This window comes from Selaginella moellendorffii, unplaced genomic scaffold, assembly GCF_000143415.4.
Source record: "Selaginella moellendorffii unplaced genomic scaffold, v1.0 SELMOscaffold_46, whole genome shotgun sequence".
Lineage (NCBI taxonomy): Eukaryota > Viridiplantae > Streptophyta > Lycopodiopsida > Selaginellales > Selaginellaceae > Selaginella > Selaginella moellendorffii.
This window is the reverse complement of record NW_003314307.1, coordinates 547433-561803: the sequence shown is the minus strand read 5'-3', so window position 1 is coordinate 561803 and position 14371 is coordinate 547433. Positions and strand designations below refer to the sequence as shown.

Below are 14371 nucleotides of genomic sequence, written 5' to 3'. Positions count from 1 at the left end.
AGATATCAATTACCTTGTGCTTGTCCAGTTTTTTTTCTTTTAAATTTTTTCTTCCTTTTTTTCTTCCTTTTCTTCATTATTGCTTCTTCATAAGATTACTTTAGCCTTGCAGCCTTAGCTACTTTCTCTTTTTAATTTTCTTCATGTTCCCTCTATTATGTTGTTATTTCTACTTGCTTCTCCATTTTTTTTCTTGTTGATTCAAGTCTTCTTTTTGCTGCTGCCTCTTGTTTCCTCTTAATAACATCTTTCTTCTTCTTTTGTTTGGCTTTTTTCTCCTTGATCTTCTCAGTTTTTTTGTACTCTTTTTTCAGCTTAAAGAGTGCTTAGGATTTGAGTGTATGTCTCGCTGGTCAAAATTGATCTAACTGATGCTTGTAACACAGCACTTGGTCTAGGAAGTGGAACTTAGAATGGCGGCATAAGAAGGTTGGCAGGCAACTATGACATTCTTGCTTGTTCATCACTATTTGCAAGATGTGACACATTTGCCAATTGATCATTATTTGTTAGAGCTAATGATGCCAGCACTATTGGAGTTGGAACCCCTATTGTAGAATTGCATTCACATCAAAGTCATCCAAGCTTGTTGAGTGTAGAGTACCTAGACCAAAGTGAGAGTTCATTGCCTCCTTATTTAGTGGTCATATCCTTGTTGCTCTAAACCCAGCCTTGATGTTTTCAGCCATTGCTCAAGCCATTACCTTGCTAGATAATGTTGCAAGATCCTTATTTGATGCTTGTGCTCCCAACTCATGATAGCTTGTTGAAAGTAAGTCTTGAATGGGCCAAAACAACTCACATCCAGAAGTTGTAGCTTGTGTGATGAGTGTGCTGGTAGGAGGATGATATCAATCCCAAAATCTTTGGGCATGCCAGGAGCAATGAAAACCGTGACTGTCAATGATGAGAGCATGCCTGTTTTCACTTGAGCAGCCACTAAGCATGTGTTTCACAAAGTGGTGAAGCCACAAATCATTTAACATCCAAGCCTTTAGAGTAATTGCAAACATCGCTCCAGGTTCGCAGCCAGATATCCAATTTTGCATGTGGCACTCCCCTTGGAAGATTTAGAAACTAGGTAATGATACTTTCTCTGCACTCACAATAGCTAGAATGGTGATTTGTTCAGTGTTACTTGGAACAACTCTGCATTCCATTCGTTGCCAAGACTTTGGGCACGTCCATTTTGACTAGCATGAACGCTAGTCCTGTTGGCATTCCAAATGTTGCTGGCTTTGTACTTGTTCACAAGGTATGTAGCTTCTGATTGTATAAGCGTTGAGCAATAGGTTGATACAGATTCTTAGCTTGTTGTAGTTCCAAAGCTTGAGCAGTCTTGAATTTTATGTCTGGATGCTTCCTCATGAATAGTCTACACCATTTACGACTAGAATTCTAGGTGATATCTCTTGTTGATACAATGCTTGCTACTGCATCTTTGAGCTCACTTTGTGTCATAGGGTAGCCAACTTCTGCTCTAACTTTCAACACAACAAGGAGTGTCTCTTCTTCAGATGTAGAGAGCATTGTTGATGGACCAGGTCTCATACCCTTCCTCTTCTCAGCCACCCAAGAACAAGGTATCCCAACGTCTATAGCAGCCTTCCTCTCTGATAGCTGACCACTGTTTACAGCTTCCATGGCTTCACAAAGCTGTTCATTAGTCCATGTTCATACATTTGTCACCTTTCTAGACTTCACTCGCTTTTGCTTCAGGACTATTGGTCTACTCTCAATTTCAAGCTACTCCTGTTCTTCATGCTCAGATTGATCCTCATTGTTGGGAACATCTTGATCGTTGTGTACATGCTATAAGAAAAAGAAGTGTAAGCTCAATTGCTTTTAATTGTAATTTTGATAATACCTTGGCATTACAGGTACATTGAGTGGGAGCCTTTCTCTTTACTCCTTGCTTGGCACCATTGTGGTAAGGTTTTTTTCTACATGATCAAATGAAAATAATAGAATGCTCAATTGTACCTCCTGGATCCTGGCTCTGAGACAAACTGTCTAGTGATTTGTACTGTTGCTCTGGACAACTCTTCTAGTTGCATGTATAGTTGTAGGGAATTCTTTTTATATCTTCCAACAATGACCATCCAGTATGGCAATATTTCTGGCTGTGGTGAATGCTCTCTAAGATGCTCTTTGAATTCTGAAGCCCTTTAGTACGCTGGCAGGTTGCAGTATGTTGCTGGCCAATGCATGAAGTGCTGTGCAAGTTGCTTTTCGATTTCATGCTTGGATACGCTAAGCTCTGTAAAGCAAAGTAAAGAAAAATGACCTCTTTAAGCTTTTCTGTGAAAACTCCTCTTTAATTTTGATCAAAGAGCTAATCTTAGAAGACCAAACTTTGCAAGCTTTTTTCCTTTATATTGTTATTCTTCAATTGCATTCCTGATTTTCATAGAGAGCTTCTCTAATGAATAGCCTCTTTTAATAGCTCTTATCCATCGACTCTACCCAGCATCAGTTCCCTAACTCTAGATTTGAAGATTTTTAAGAATATAGATCAATAATAGTATGGATTAAACCATCACTAAGAAGAGCTCTAGACATACAACTGGAAATGGAAAAACTTTGTAAAAGTGCGGGAACTCTAATTGGGAGATAACTAGTCTATTGCTATCACTAGAAAAAGGTGGAATCTTGAATCAATCCACTAGAGAAATCTTGTATAGAGCATCACCCTCAAACCTTGAGTGCATCTATGCATCAGAGCAATCATGCCATACATCTTTTGCAAATTCTTGTTAAGGGCTTGCAATTCATGTACAACATCATGGATACCAAAACTTAGCATCTCTATTAATCAACACTACCATCATCATTAGGATTCTAACATTCATCTTGATTGGCCATTGCAACCAGCCTTTTTTATACAAATTTACTAAACATTACACCTTCTCTCACCCTTAAACTACTTCAAAAGTACTACCCTTAAGATAGATTATGTTCTCTTAACCCTAAGTCGCCAGTGAGATTATTTTCTTGATAAAAGAAGCTAGTTATTAGATTATTAATGTTTTAGCATTCTTATTTTCTTTGATGAAAGAATATAGTTATTAGATTATTAAGTATATCTTTTCAAAATGTTTCAATCATTTATTGAATGCTCACCAGCATTATTCAAAACTCTACTAGAAAGTTTACTTAATCGCAAAGCAGCGTCTCCCTTGTGGAATTGCTTGTGACTGGGTTGATCCTGTTGGTACTCACAACATTAGTTTACAAAACAAACATTATAAAGTACTTAACCCATCAGCTATTCTGCACAGATAACTCCGCTGGTCTTCTCTCCACAAGACATCCGTAAAATCTAAATGCAAATCATGGCTGTAAGAATCTCCCTGCCTGTAAGAATGTAACGTACCCGCTCCAGTTATGTTTGCACCCTTCAAAGAGGTGTTGCCTGTGACAAGAGCCCCTTCAAGGTTGGCGTTTGTGAAATTAGCCTGGAATAGAACTTACTCGTTTGTAAGCAAAAAACAGAATTGAAAAGAATTCTACCTTCGTCGCATCGGCCAAGGACAAGTCTGCTCCACGAAGATCTGCGTCAGAAAAATCGGCCCCTAGAAGAAGAGAGCAAAGGAAAAAAGAAACCATCCCAATGTGAGGAGAAGAAATCTTATACAAGTTTGCTCACCCGTAAGATTTGCATCGAAGAAGCTAGCTCCGAATAGTTTTGCTCCTTTGAAGTTGGCCTGGCGTAGAATCGACTGCAAAGTTTATCTCGATGCAGTTTTTTGGTAGCTCCAATGAAGCAAATGGAGAAGAGTTACCGTTTTGAAGTCTTGTTTAGTGAGATCCCGGCCACTAAAATCCTTTCCAGAGAGATCCTGCCCTCTCGTGACCTCGGAACCATACGGACCACCGCCCTGTGTTTTCCCAAGCACACTGAGATCCACGATCGAGGAATGCGACCAAAAATCCTTAAAGATTTCCAGAAATTCTGACCATACCTTGAATGCGAGGGCTGGATCGACAGGAAAGAGCAAAGCGATGGCGGCTACAGCTGCCACACTCGCCCTAGCGGCTCGAAATCCCTGGCGCTCAGCCTGGATTTCGCATTCTCGCATCCCTAGCACCGCATTCCTGAGATTTACCAGCTTGAATCGCTGCCCGTGATCGGCGCCGGAGGGAGACGCATTGATCGGCGCACGGAAGAATCGCTGGTGAAGAATCGCTCCACAGAGCGCTTCGACAGCGCAAGAACACGACGAAGCCATATCCGCAAAGTAACGAGGGAGATTTAAAACTAGTATAATCACCCTTTCATTATCGCTAAGTCGTTGTAGTATAGTGGTGAGTATTTCCGCCTGTCACACGGACGACCCGGGTTCGATCCCCGGCAACGGCGATACTCCAATTTTTCACATTTATTACCATTCCAGAAAGAAGCGCGAATATCAATGAGATGGAGCTGCGCATAGATTTCTAGGTTTTCCTCTCGCGGCGCTGCGACAAACCGAAGCGCATTTTGGAGGCGATCGATCGATCCAGCGCCGAATGCGCGTGCCGACCGAGGTCAGTGATTTCTTTCTTTCCCAAGAAAAGCGCGATCGATGCATTTGTTTCCCTCCGGATCATCGTCACATGCATCCTCCTGCCTGGAAATGCGTGATCACATTTCTTTCTGGTAGGGTTCTTTCCAGAGATTTCTAGTGTCGCTCCAGACAGCTCCTGGATTGATAATGACGGGAGAGAGAGAGAGAGAGAGAGCGCTCTTTGTCTAGTTCCAGCACGATCCCATACTTCTCTTTTGATTTTTTTTCTCTCATCCATTATCGTAGTTAATGGATGATGGAAGTTTTTTTCCCTGAGTGACAGCATTTGATTTACTCCTGCCTGTCGTCTCCCAAAATCCCCGTCTCCATTCATGTGGTGTCAAGGACTTTCTCTCCATTTCAAGTTGCTACATTGGATTCTCACGCAGTGTCTTCCAGGCAGGAGTGGATGAATGGCTCCAAAGTTTGGCGATCGCTAAGGCGGAGCTCCATCCCATCCCTCTTCTCTCGTCGCGAAGAAGATGCGGGCTCTCTCGGAGTCGCCTCCAGATCATGGAGGACGCCAGCGGTTTCTTCCAGCAACCAGTTCGTCACACTCGCCACAGATGGCTCTCATACTCGCATTTGCGATCGGTGGCGGAGTCACTCTCCTGGTGGTGTTCATCGTCAGCGTCCTCTTTCTCTACTACCGATTCAAGTCGAGCAAGACCAGCCCCTTCGATCCAGCAACAGTTCCTCGCCTCCAAAAGTTCTCCTACCGAGAGCTCAAGGCCGCCACAGGCTCGTTTAGCATCGAGAACAAGCTCGGGCAAGGGGGGTTTGGGCCGGTGCACAAGGGAGTTCTAAGGAATGGCCAGGTGGTGGCAGTCAAGAGCTTGGATTCGGCATCGCTCCAGGGGGAGAAAGAGTTCCAGAACGAGATGGCAGTGATAGGCAGTATCAGGTGTTCTCACATTGTCGGATTGATGGGCTACTGCGCCGAGCGGAAGAAGAGGCTGCTGGTCTACGAGTACATGGCCAACCGGAGCTTGCAGGAGGCCCTCTTCCACGACGGCTACCCAGTGGAGCTGGACTGGAAGATGCGCTACAAGGTGATCCTCGACATCGCCCAAGCGCTCGCCTTCCTCCACTTTCGGTGCGAGCCGCCAATCATCCACGGCGACATCAAGCCCAGCAACGTTCTTCTGGACGACAAGCTTTGCGCCAGGCTTGCCGACTTCGGACTGGCCAGAGTTAAGACGGAGGCGGCCCCAGACGTCCGGAGCGAGGACGTTCTTCTTAATGGCGAGGCCGCGCAGGATCACGACAGGGTGAAGGTGGAAAGATTTGTGAGGGACAGCGAGAAGTGGCATCACAAGAAGAAGATGAGGAAGGATGCCCTCAGCAAGAAGAAGCGCTTGTCGGCGGGGAGTAGCGTGAGAGGGGCTCCACAACACCCAGTGGCTAGCGGCATTGATGACAAGCAGCAACAGTCAGGGGGATTCGAAGGAGGCGAGGAAGGTGTCAAGGCTCAGCTTCCTCCTGCGGCAGCTAAAGTTGTGGAAACGATGGTTGTTGACCAAACCGTGGAGAAGAGCGCTGGAGGAATGAGGGAGGAGGAGGAGGAGGTGGGATTTTCTTTCCATAATGAGAGCGCAGCAGCAGCAGCAGCAGCAGCAGCAGCGGACAACACACCGCCACCACCATCAAGCCCTCGAGTTGATGGCGCTTGCTGGAAAGTGGAAAGCCGACGATCTCTAGGGGCCGATAGAAATGAAGATGGGACCAGCCAAGTCGTCTCTAGTCCAGCAGCTGCGAGTGACAATATTAATGTTGGTCACAGGAGGGAGAGGAGGAAAAGCACAGAGTGGTGGTGGAAGCAGCAAGACGAGCGGGACGAGACCAACGCGATTGTCAAGGACTACACGGTGGATTGGCTCTCGTGCCAGGTGAAGAGTGGGCGATCCAGGAGCAGGGACTGGGGCGACGCGAGCGTCGGAAACTCCTTCCAGGGGAAGAACAGCGTTCGAGAATGCTCAAGGAGCCGGATCCAAGCCATGAGAACGTTCCAGCTCTCAATCTTCGGTAAGTGCTTTCCATTCAAGCACGGGATCCGCCAGCGATGGAAGAGAAAGAAAAAGCAGCACAGGAGCAGGGACGTGAGTGGAAATCTTACCAAGAGCAGGGAATGGTGGAGAGAGGAATACCTCGAGGACCTGTGCAACAAGAGCAGGGAGCTCAAAGGCGGCAAGAAGATGTCCTCGCAGAGCCGGAGCCGCGACTTGTCTTCGTGTAGCTTCGACTTTAGCGGCGATCTCTCGAGCAAATACCAGCACCAGCCGCAGGGTGGAGGAGGAGGAGGCCGAGAGTGGTGGAGTGGCGACTTACTCCACTGGATCCACAGGCGGGGTGACTCCGGGACGATCGACTTTAGCGGCGAGCTCAACAGCTTCAGCCGCGAGCTCCGCTCCAGGGAGAGAACTCTGAGCCGGGAGAGATGGAGCGGCGAGCTGGGGAGCCGCGGGGCAGTGAGCAGCACGACGAGCATGCGAGGGACGGTGTGCTACGCGGCGCCCGAGTATGGCGGCGCCGGGATCCTGTCCGAGAAGAGCGACGTCTACAGCTTTGGAGTGCTGGTGCTGGTGATCGTGGCGGGGCGGAGGCCGCTCCAGGTGGTGTCACCGAGCGTGGAATTCGAGCGCGCCAATCTCACGTCGTGGGCGAGGCACCTGGTTCACAACGGGGACGTGCTGGAGCTCGTGGATCCATCGCTGCGAGGGGAGTTCTCGCGCGAGCAGGCGGCGCTGTGCATCATGGTGGCGCTCCAGTGCATCCAGCGGCTGCCGGCGTCGCGGCCGTCCATGGCGGAGGTCGTCCGCGTCGTGTCGGGCGAGGCGCAGCTCCCGCCGCTGGAGCTCTTCTCGCCATCGCCGCAGAAGATCCAAGAGCACCACACCGTGGAGCTCCCTCTCCTTGTGCCCTAAAAATGTAAAGGCGAAGTTATCCTTTAAGTTAAAGTTGTTAATAATCCTTTAGTGGGGATTAAATTAGGTCAGTTGTTAATCAATTTTAATTCTTATAACTTCATTTTAGTCCTATTAGGGCACGCGTTTTTCTAACCTAACAGCGCTATGTAATCTTCTATTTCGCATTTTTAGGGCATTTCGCGATGAGCGCCAAGGGACCGCAGCCGCGCGGCGTCTACTCGGGTAAGGTCTCTCGGATCGCTGGGCCGGGATGCTTTGTGGAGCTTGCGGGGCCATGGGGAATCAACGAGGGCGTCGTCTACGCGGCGCAGGGATTAGTGATGCAAGGGCAAGAGGTTTGGGTCAAGGTAGTGTCGGCGAATGGGCAGAGAGTAGTGCTATCCATGAGCGATGTCGATCAGAGGACAGGGAGGGAAGTCGTGGCTTACACCGGTGGGGTGTTCGCTTCGGTGGAATCGTCACAGGTTTTTTCTTCTAGGCCGCCTAGTTCTAGACTCGGACTGGGATCCAGGCATGGGAATTTGAGAAAAAGGATACTGGAGGAAATAGAAGATGATGGTTGTCATGTCGAGCAAGTCGAGGTGGAACTTAAAGAGGCCAAGCCCGAGTTCCTTCGCCAGCAGCACACCGCATTGGTGGAGGTTATCGAAGAACCAGTTGAGTTTGATCAAGAGAAACCAAAGTTTATCAAGCCTTCCACGGACAAGCTCCACGCTTTTGGCAGGAAAGGATCGTCCAAGGAGGTCGAGAAGCAAGCATCTTCCAGCTCGATCGCAAAGAAGCCACCGGATAAGCCACAAAAAGATCATCCTTCTCTTCGTGAGATCGCTGCAAACGCTCGAGTCAAGAGGCCAAGAGTCCAGTTTAAGAGAGACAGGGAAGTAAATCCTGCGATTTTAAAGCAACGACAGGGACTTCCAATATATGGTTTGAGGGAGAAACTGCTAGAGGCTGTTCGAGAAAACCAGGTTCTTCTAGTTATAGGTGAGACGGGATCGGGAAAATCAACGCAGATAACTCAGTTCCTCGCGGAAGAAGGCTACACTTCGAATGGAATGATCGGTTGCACGCAGCCCCGAAGGATTGCTGCGACGTCCGTGGCAAAACGAGTCGCCGAGGAGTTTGGATGTCGTCTTGGCGAGGAGGTCGGCTACGCTATTCGTTTCGAGGACATCACGAGTTCTCAGACTGTCATCAAGTATATGACGGATGGAATGCTGCTCAGGGAGATTCTCATGGACAGAAACCTTTCCTCGTACTCGGTGGTGATGCTGGACGAAGTTCACGAGAGAACCGTCGATACTGACGTGCTTCTCGGATTGCTCAAGGATTTACTCCGACGCCGTCCGGAGTTTCGACTGATTGTCACCTCGGCTACGCTCGACGCGGACAAGTTCTCGCAGTACTTTTTCGGGTGTGTCACCTTTCATATTCCCGGGAGAACTTTCCCCGTAGAAGTGATCCACTCGAAGCTGCCGGAGCCGGACTACTTGGCCGCGTCGGTGTCTACTGTGCTGGGAATCCATGTCAGGGAACCCGAAGGCGACATCTTACTGTTTCTCACGGGCCAGGAAGAGATTGAGACGGCCTGCCAGGCTCTACAGGAAAAGATGCGAGCGCTGGGTCCTGGCCTTCCAACTTTGGTCATCTTGCCGGCGTACAGTGCACTCCCGGCCGAGAGTTTATCAAAGATTTTCGATCCAACACCTCCAGGTAGGAGAAAAGTTGTGGTTGCAACGAACATCGCAGAGGCTTCCCTGACGATCGACGGGATTTACTACGTGGTGGACTCGGGTTATGTGAAAGAACACCGCTACAACGCAAAGCTGGGGCTGGACTCGCTGGTTATCTGTCCGATATCACAGGCGTCGGCAAAACAGCGTGCTGGTCGTGCCGGACGAACAGGTCCTGGAGTTTGCTATCGACTCTATCCGGAGAACACGCTACAAAGCGAGATGCTCCCGTCAACCGTGCCTGAAATCCAGAGAACTAATCTCGGAAGCACGGTGCTGAATCTCAAGGCAATTCTCCGCGAGGACGGCATCTTTTCTTTCGACTTTCTGGATCGACCGGCTGATCACGCTCTCAGTTCGGCGATGGAGCAGCTCTATAGCTTGGGTGCTCTCGACGATGGCGGTCATATCACGAAACTGGGCTTGAAGATGGTGGAGTTTCCGATGGAGCCTTTGCTGTCGAGGATGCTTCTGGCCAGTGTGGAGCTCGGCTGTAGCGACGAGATCATCACCATCATCTCCATGTTGCAAGCTCAGAGCGTTTTCTACCGGCCTTTGGACAAGCAGTCGGAGGCGGACAGGAAAAAAGCCCGGTTTTTCCAGATTGGTGGAGACTGCCTCACGCTTCTAGCCGTCTACGAGAGCTGGAAGGCGAGTGGCTTCGCGGCCGGATGGTGCCACAGCAACTTTGTTCGCGTGGAAGCTCTCCAACGAGCTCACGACGTGAGGAAAGAGCTGCTGAGCACCATGGAAGACAAGGGACTGGCAGTGGTGAGCGCTGGAAGCGACAACTCCAAGATCAGGAAGGGGATTTGCGCGGGGCTTTTCTACCACGCCGCGCGGAGAGATCCCGAGGGAGGCTACCGGACTTTGGTTGGAAACCAGCGAGTGTTCATCCATCCGGGGAGCTCGCTAGCTCATCGAGGCTCGCCAAAGTGGGTGGTTTACCAGGAGCTGCTCATGACGAGCAAGGAGTTTATGCAAGGAGTGACATCGATCGAATCGAGCTGGCTGATCGAACTGGCACCGAGGATTTTCCAAACCGCGAGCAGCAGCAAGCGAAGAAAACTGGAGAGGCTCGAGCCTTTGTCCGGGGCCAAGACGAACACGGCAAGAAGGAACAGATTTCATATCGATTGAGCCGCGCGAGGGAGAAGAGTTTAAACTTGGGCCGTTGGATGTGGGCTCGATCGGACGGCTGCAAGTGGCGATCCCAGTCCTCGATGGAGATTGGCCCGTGTGTGTATATATAGGGCTCTTGAGACACTGCCCGTGCTGTTGAATCGTTGCTCCTCTTCTTCCACGCTCGCCTAGGCCTGGATTGTGGATTTCTTCCCTCGCTCCTCAATTCTTGGGAGATTTCTTCTGCGTAGCGTTGAGATTTCGCGATGGCTGGTGGAGGCCGTGGCAAATCCGCGGGCAAGAAGGCCGTGTCGAGGAGCGCCAAGGCGGGGCTCCAATTCCCGGTGGGGAGGATCGCCAGGTTCTTGAAGCATGGGAAATACGCCGAGCGTGTCGGCGCTGGAGCTCCGGTCTACATGGCCGCGGTGATGGAGTACCTGGCGGCGGAGGTGTTGGAGCTGGCAGGAAACGCCGCGCGCGACAACAAGAAGAACAGGATCGTCCCCAGGCACATCCAGCTCGCGGTGAGGAACGATGAGGAGCTGAGCAAGCTTCTCGGGCATGTCACGATCGCGAGCGGCGGTGTTCTTCCCAACATCCATTCGGTGCTTCTCCCCAAGAAATCGGCCACCTCAGGCGGCAGCAAGGCCACCGATTCGGACTAGACGGCGCGGCGATCGCAAGATCTCCTAGATTTCTTTCTCACAGTGCAATGTACCATACACACACTTGTAATTCTTTCTAACTTACAGAAATTTCGAGCTTGGATCCATTCCATCCATTGATCAATCTAGGAAGAACACTTGCTAGCTTGGAAATCTTTGAATCCATTCATCGCTCAATCCAATCTTGCGACTCTACCTGGCTCTAAAGCCTGGAAGATTTGTGACGCATCGAGCTGGAGATATTTCCAGAAACCTGGGCGATTGCGCGGAAGAGATGGGGAGCTCCATCGAAGAGGCCCCGGATTGCGCTGCCCGACGCGACCCCGGCAGCGAAGATTTGCGCGATGCCGGGCTTCGAATCCAGCGCCATCTCCAGCCGCGAGAGCTTCTTGTCCAGATCCCTCACCGCCTGCCCGACATTCACGACCTGGGACTCGAGCAATGCGATGCGCTCGGGCTGGATTTGCTGCCGCCGGAGCGAGAGAGCCAGCGCCTTCTGGAGCGATTCCACTGCCTTCTCGCAGGCCTGCTCCTGATTCAAGCCCTTGGATTTGTAGTAGGCGATTACCTCCGCGGGCTTGGGCGTCCTTCGCTCGGCCGCCATTGGAAATAAATCTAGAGCTCTAGAGAAATATTTTAGGGTTCTTCAATGGCGAGGAGCGCGGAATGTGAGGGAGGCGCCAAGGGTGCGTGTTTCTTCCGCCCAATGCGTGCCTTTTCTTGAGCTTAGAGCTTGTTCCTGGGCAGATCTAGCGATCGGGAGCGGCGATTTCCAGATTCTCAAGGTAGTGTGTCTCGAGGATTGATTTGGAGGAATTCTTCGTGATTTCCAGGAGGAGCTGCGCTATTCGCGCTATCTCAACGTTTACAATCGCATTGTGGAGGTTAGTTTTTGAGGTAAAATCCCTGTGCTCCGCTGCTCCATAGATGAGATCTCGCTGACTTCAACTCTTTCGTTTTGTGGCTGGATCGATCTATAGTATCCCCCCGATGCACAGGATGCCCGCAAGGTCGTGGAATACGACATTGTAGGCTCCAGGACTGTGTCGTTCCATTTCTGTGCCGTCATGCCTTTCGACTCGAAAAGCAAGCTTGTGACTTTGATCAAGGAGTACGCGCAGGTTTCAACCTTTCTTTTTCTTTTGGTTCCTACTTTCACTTCTGGAGTTTGAAAACACAGGGATCGAATGGAATGATGTTTAGTTTGCCTTGCGGTGGTCTCTCGAAAAGCCATACTTCTCTGGAAGATTGTGCAATGAAGGAGCTGTCCGAGGAGGTAATGGATTGATTTCTCTGTTTGTTGTTTCTTATTTCCTTCTTCAAAACATTTGGAAGGCTCACTTGCACGATGGCAAGCTTGTAAAGCTGATTGGCGACGACCATCCTGGTTTGCTCGAGGTAAACCAGTGATAATCACAAAGTTTGTCAAGTTCACTGTTATATTTGTTCTTGTTCTTCTCAATACAGGTAAAATGGTGCAGGAATAGATTCACTCCATATCTGATCCTGGATCCTCTGGTACTGTAATTTCATTTCAAGCAATTCCTTGCTCATGGACGGCATATTTGCAGATCGATCCAAACCCGAGACCACGAGATAGTGAGGAGTATATGGAAATTGTGAGAGTGGACTTGGAAGAATTAGACAAGATCATGTTCAGTGGCCAGATGATGCTACCATCGATTGTGACTTGCTCCATGGGGCTAAGGTACCTCAAGAAACATCACATCTTATAGCTCCAAAACTAGGAAACAACATCTTCAATAACTAGCTGATAAAAGATGAACATGTGCCTGCTATTTTTCGATTTTACTTTGACCTTTTCCAGTGGTCACAAACATAATGCTACTTTTATCAAGTTGTTCAGATAAATTTGAAATTTTATTTCATCTAATAATTACATGTTTAAATCTTAGTATTTAATCAGCTTATTTTATTCTTGGTGTTTAATCACCTTATAATTTTATTCAAATTCAACATTTAGTGCAGTTTAGATTTTTAGATTTGTTGATTATTAATTTTAAAAAACCAAAAAATTACTATAATAAATGAATTATTTTAAACATCCAATATGATTATAAGTATTTGTTGCCCACCAAATCTTATTTGGAAATTTTGCTTCATATGACACTAAATTACAATCATTTTGTAAAGTAAGAGATGTTAATTTTATACAATTTGAACAATATTTCAAAATAGACCATACTATTTGTTTGTAACTATTGTATAAAACAATATTACCATTAGTTTTAACTTTTAAAACACATAAATCATAATGCTCTTCAATATTATTCGATCTCCATATAAAGTTTGTTTTTGAATATAAAGAAATTTTGCAATTACTCTCTACTAATAATATATTTTTACGATTTGGAGACATTAAAAATTGACCTGTGTAAAGATGATCATGTTTAGATCCAGCATTTAAAGTTGTTAATGTAATATCACAATTATCATCAATATTATATGGAATATATTTGTTATGATATGAAAAACTATATTTTTTTTTATAAGTTAAACCTATGAGGCCACCAAAATAAAACACTGTAACCAATTTGATATTTTTTTGATGTAAAAGTGCATTCATCAGAACATGCTTGAAACATATCATCTTTAAATAACTGAAATAAATATTCAAATCCAAATCTTAAAGTTCTTGGATTAATTCTATCATTTGATATTTGCCCTATTGAACATACAGGAGGATTACCATCCATACGTCTAAATTGTACAATGATCATTGCTCTACCAAGATTAACTTCTACTATATTTTCATAATTTGGTCGATATCCATTAGGAACATATAAACCTATACTTCTTATAAGTTTTTCAAATCCATTACTAATAATCATTCCCATTTCTGTTTGATTAAATGTATTATTTCTTCCCCATTCAGTAACTGTATTTTTTGGTGCATACATATAAATTTGCATAGTATTTAAAATTGTAAAGAAAATAAATATTTTTATTTTGCATATTAACAAGAAAATTGTATATTCTTTCATATCTTCAAATTAGTTACTTGGATTGGAGTCATTTAAATGTTCTTTAAATTTTTGTAAACTTTGAAGTTACTTTTAATTTTGTCAAAGATTAATCTTTTGACTACCTTTCTCAAAATAACCATTAAGACTTTTTAAAAGAATTATAAATGTTTGACTGTTTTAACCTAGTGTGAATAAAAGCCTAACATATTTAGAAAGCCTGGATATTCTAAAATTATTTTTTATCTTATGATCATATACAATGGATGGTCTATATACTTATGAAAAAATATACTTATTTAGTTATAAGAGATTGTTTGGCTACCTCATAAGAAGTTCAGCCTTTCAACATGCCACTCAAGGGTGGTCAACCCACAAAAGCTTATGCAT

At 46.7% G+C, this 14371-nt stretch overlaps 6 protein-coding genes and 1 non-coding gene across 7 annotated transcripts; 5 read left to right on the top strand and 2 right to left on the bottom strand.

Moving 5' to 3' along the window:
• Positions 1-3083: 3083 nt before the first annotated feature.
• On the bottom strand, positions 3084-4245 carry LOC9657328 (thylakoid lumenal 15 kDa protein 1, chloroplastic). The gene is made up of 7 exons (XM_002980767.2): positions 3966-4245; positions 3786-3881; positions 3650-3722; positions 3514-3575; positions 3377-3458; positions 3262-3322; positions 3084-3208 (listed from the first exon to the last, which is right to left on the bottom strand). The coding sequence occupies exons 1-7, from the start codon at positions 4230-4232 to the stop codon at positions 3157-3159; spliced, it is 693 nt and encodes a 230-aa protein (XP_002980813.2). The 5' UTR covers positions 4233-4245; the 3' UTR covers positions 3084-3156.
• Positions 4246-4291: 46 nt separating this feature from the next.
• TRNAD-GUC lies at positions 4292-4363 on the top strand. The gene has a single exon. It is a non-coding gene; the product is annotated as a tRNA-Asp (tRNA).
• Positions 4364-4409: 46 nt separating this feature from the next.
• Positions 4410-7577, top strand: LOC9657327 (putative receptor-like protein kinase At1g80870). Its single transcript, XM_024685929.1, has 2 exons — positions 4410-4530; positions 4950-7577. The coding sequence occupies exon 2, from the start codon at positions 5033-5035 to the stop codon at positions 7472-7474; it is 2442 nt and encodes an 813-aa protein (XP_024541697.1). The 5' UTR covers positions 4410-4530; positions 4950-5032; the 3' UTR covers positions 7475-7577.
• Positions 7578-7637: 60 nt separating this feature from the next.
• LOC9657326 (probable pre-mRNA-splicing factor ATP-dependent RNA helicase DEAH5) lies at positions 7638-10511 on the top strand. Its single transcript, XM_002980853.2, has one exon. It carries the CDS (start codon positions 7660-7662, stop codon positions 10348-10350), a length of 2691 nt encoding a protein of 896 aa, XP_002980899.2. The 5' UTR covers positions 7638-7659; the 3' UTR covers positions 10351-10511.
• Positions 10362-11107, top strand: LOC9657325 (histone H2A-III). The gene has a single exon (XM_002980852.2). It carries the CDS (start codon positions 10599-10601, stop codon positions 10995-10997), a length of 399 nt encoding a protein of 132 aa, XP_002980898.1. The 5' UTR covers positions 10362-10598; the 3' UTR covers positions 10998-11107.
• Positions 11088-11607, bottom strand: LOC112350152. The gene has a single exon (XM_024685848.1). It carries the CDS (start codon positions 11599-11601, stop codon positions 11200-11202), a length of 402 nt encoding a protein of 133 aa, XP_024541616.1. The 5' UTR covers positions 11602-11607; the 3' UTR covers positions 11088-11199.
• Positions 11608-11615: 8 nt separating this feature from the next.
• LOC112350151 lies at positions 11616-12809 on the top strand. Its single transcript, XM_024685847.1, has 8 exons — positions 11616-11683; positions 11745-11782; positions 11831-11881; positions 11978-12118; positions 12178-12273; positions 12333-12395; positions 12465-12515; positions 12569-12809. Exons 1-8 carry the CDS (start codon positions 11647-11649, stop codon positions 12731-12733), a joined length of 642 nt encoding a protein of 213 aa, XP_024541615.1. The 5' UTR covers positions 11616-11646; the 3' UTR covers positions 12734-12809.
• Positions 12810-14371: the final 1562 nt, after the last annotated feature.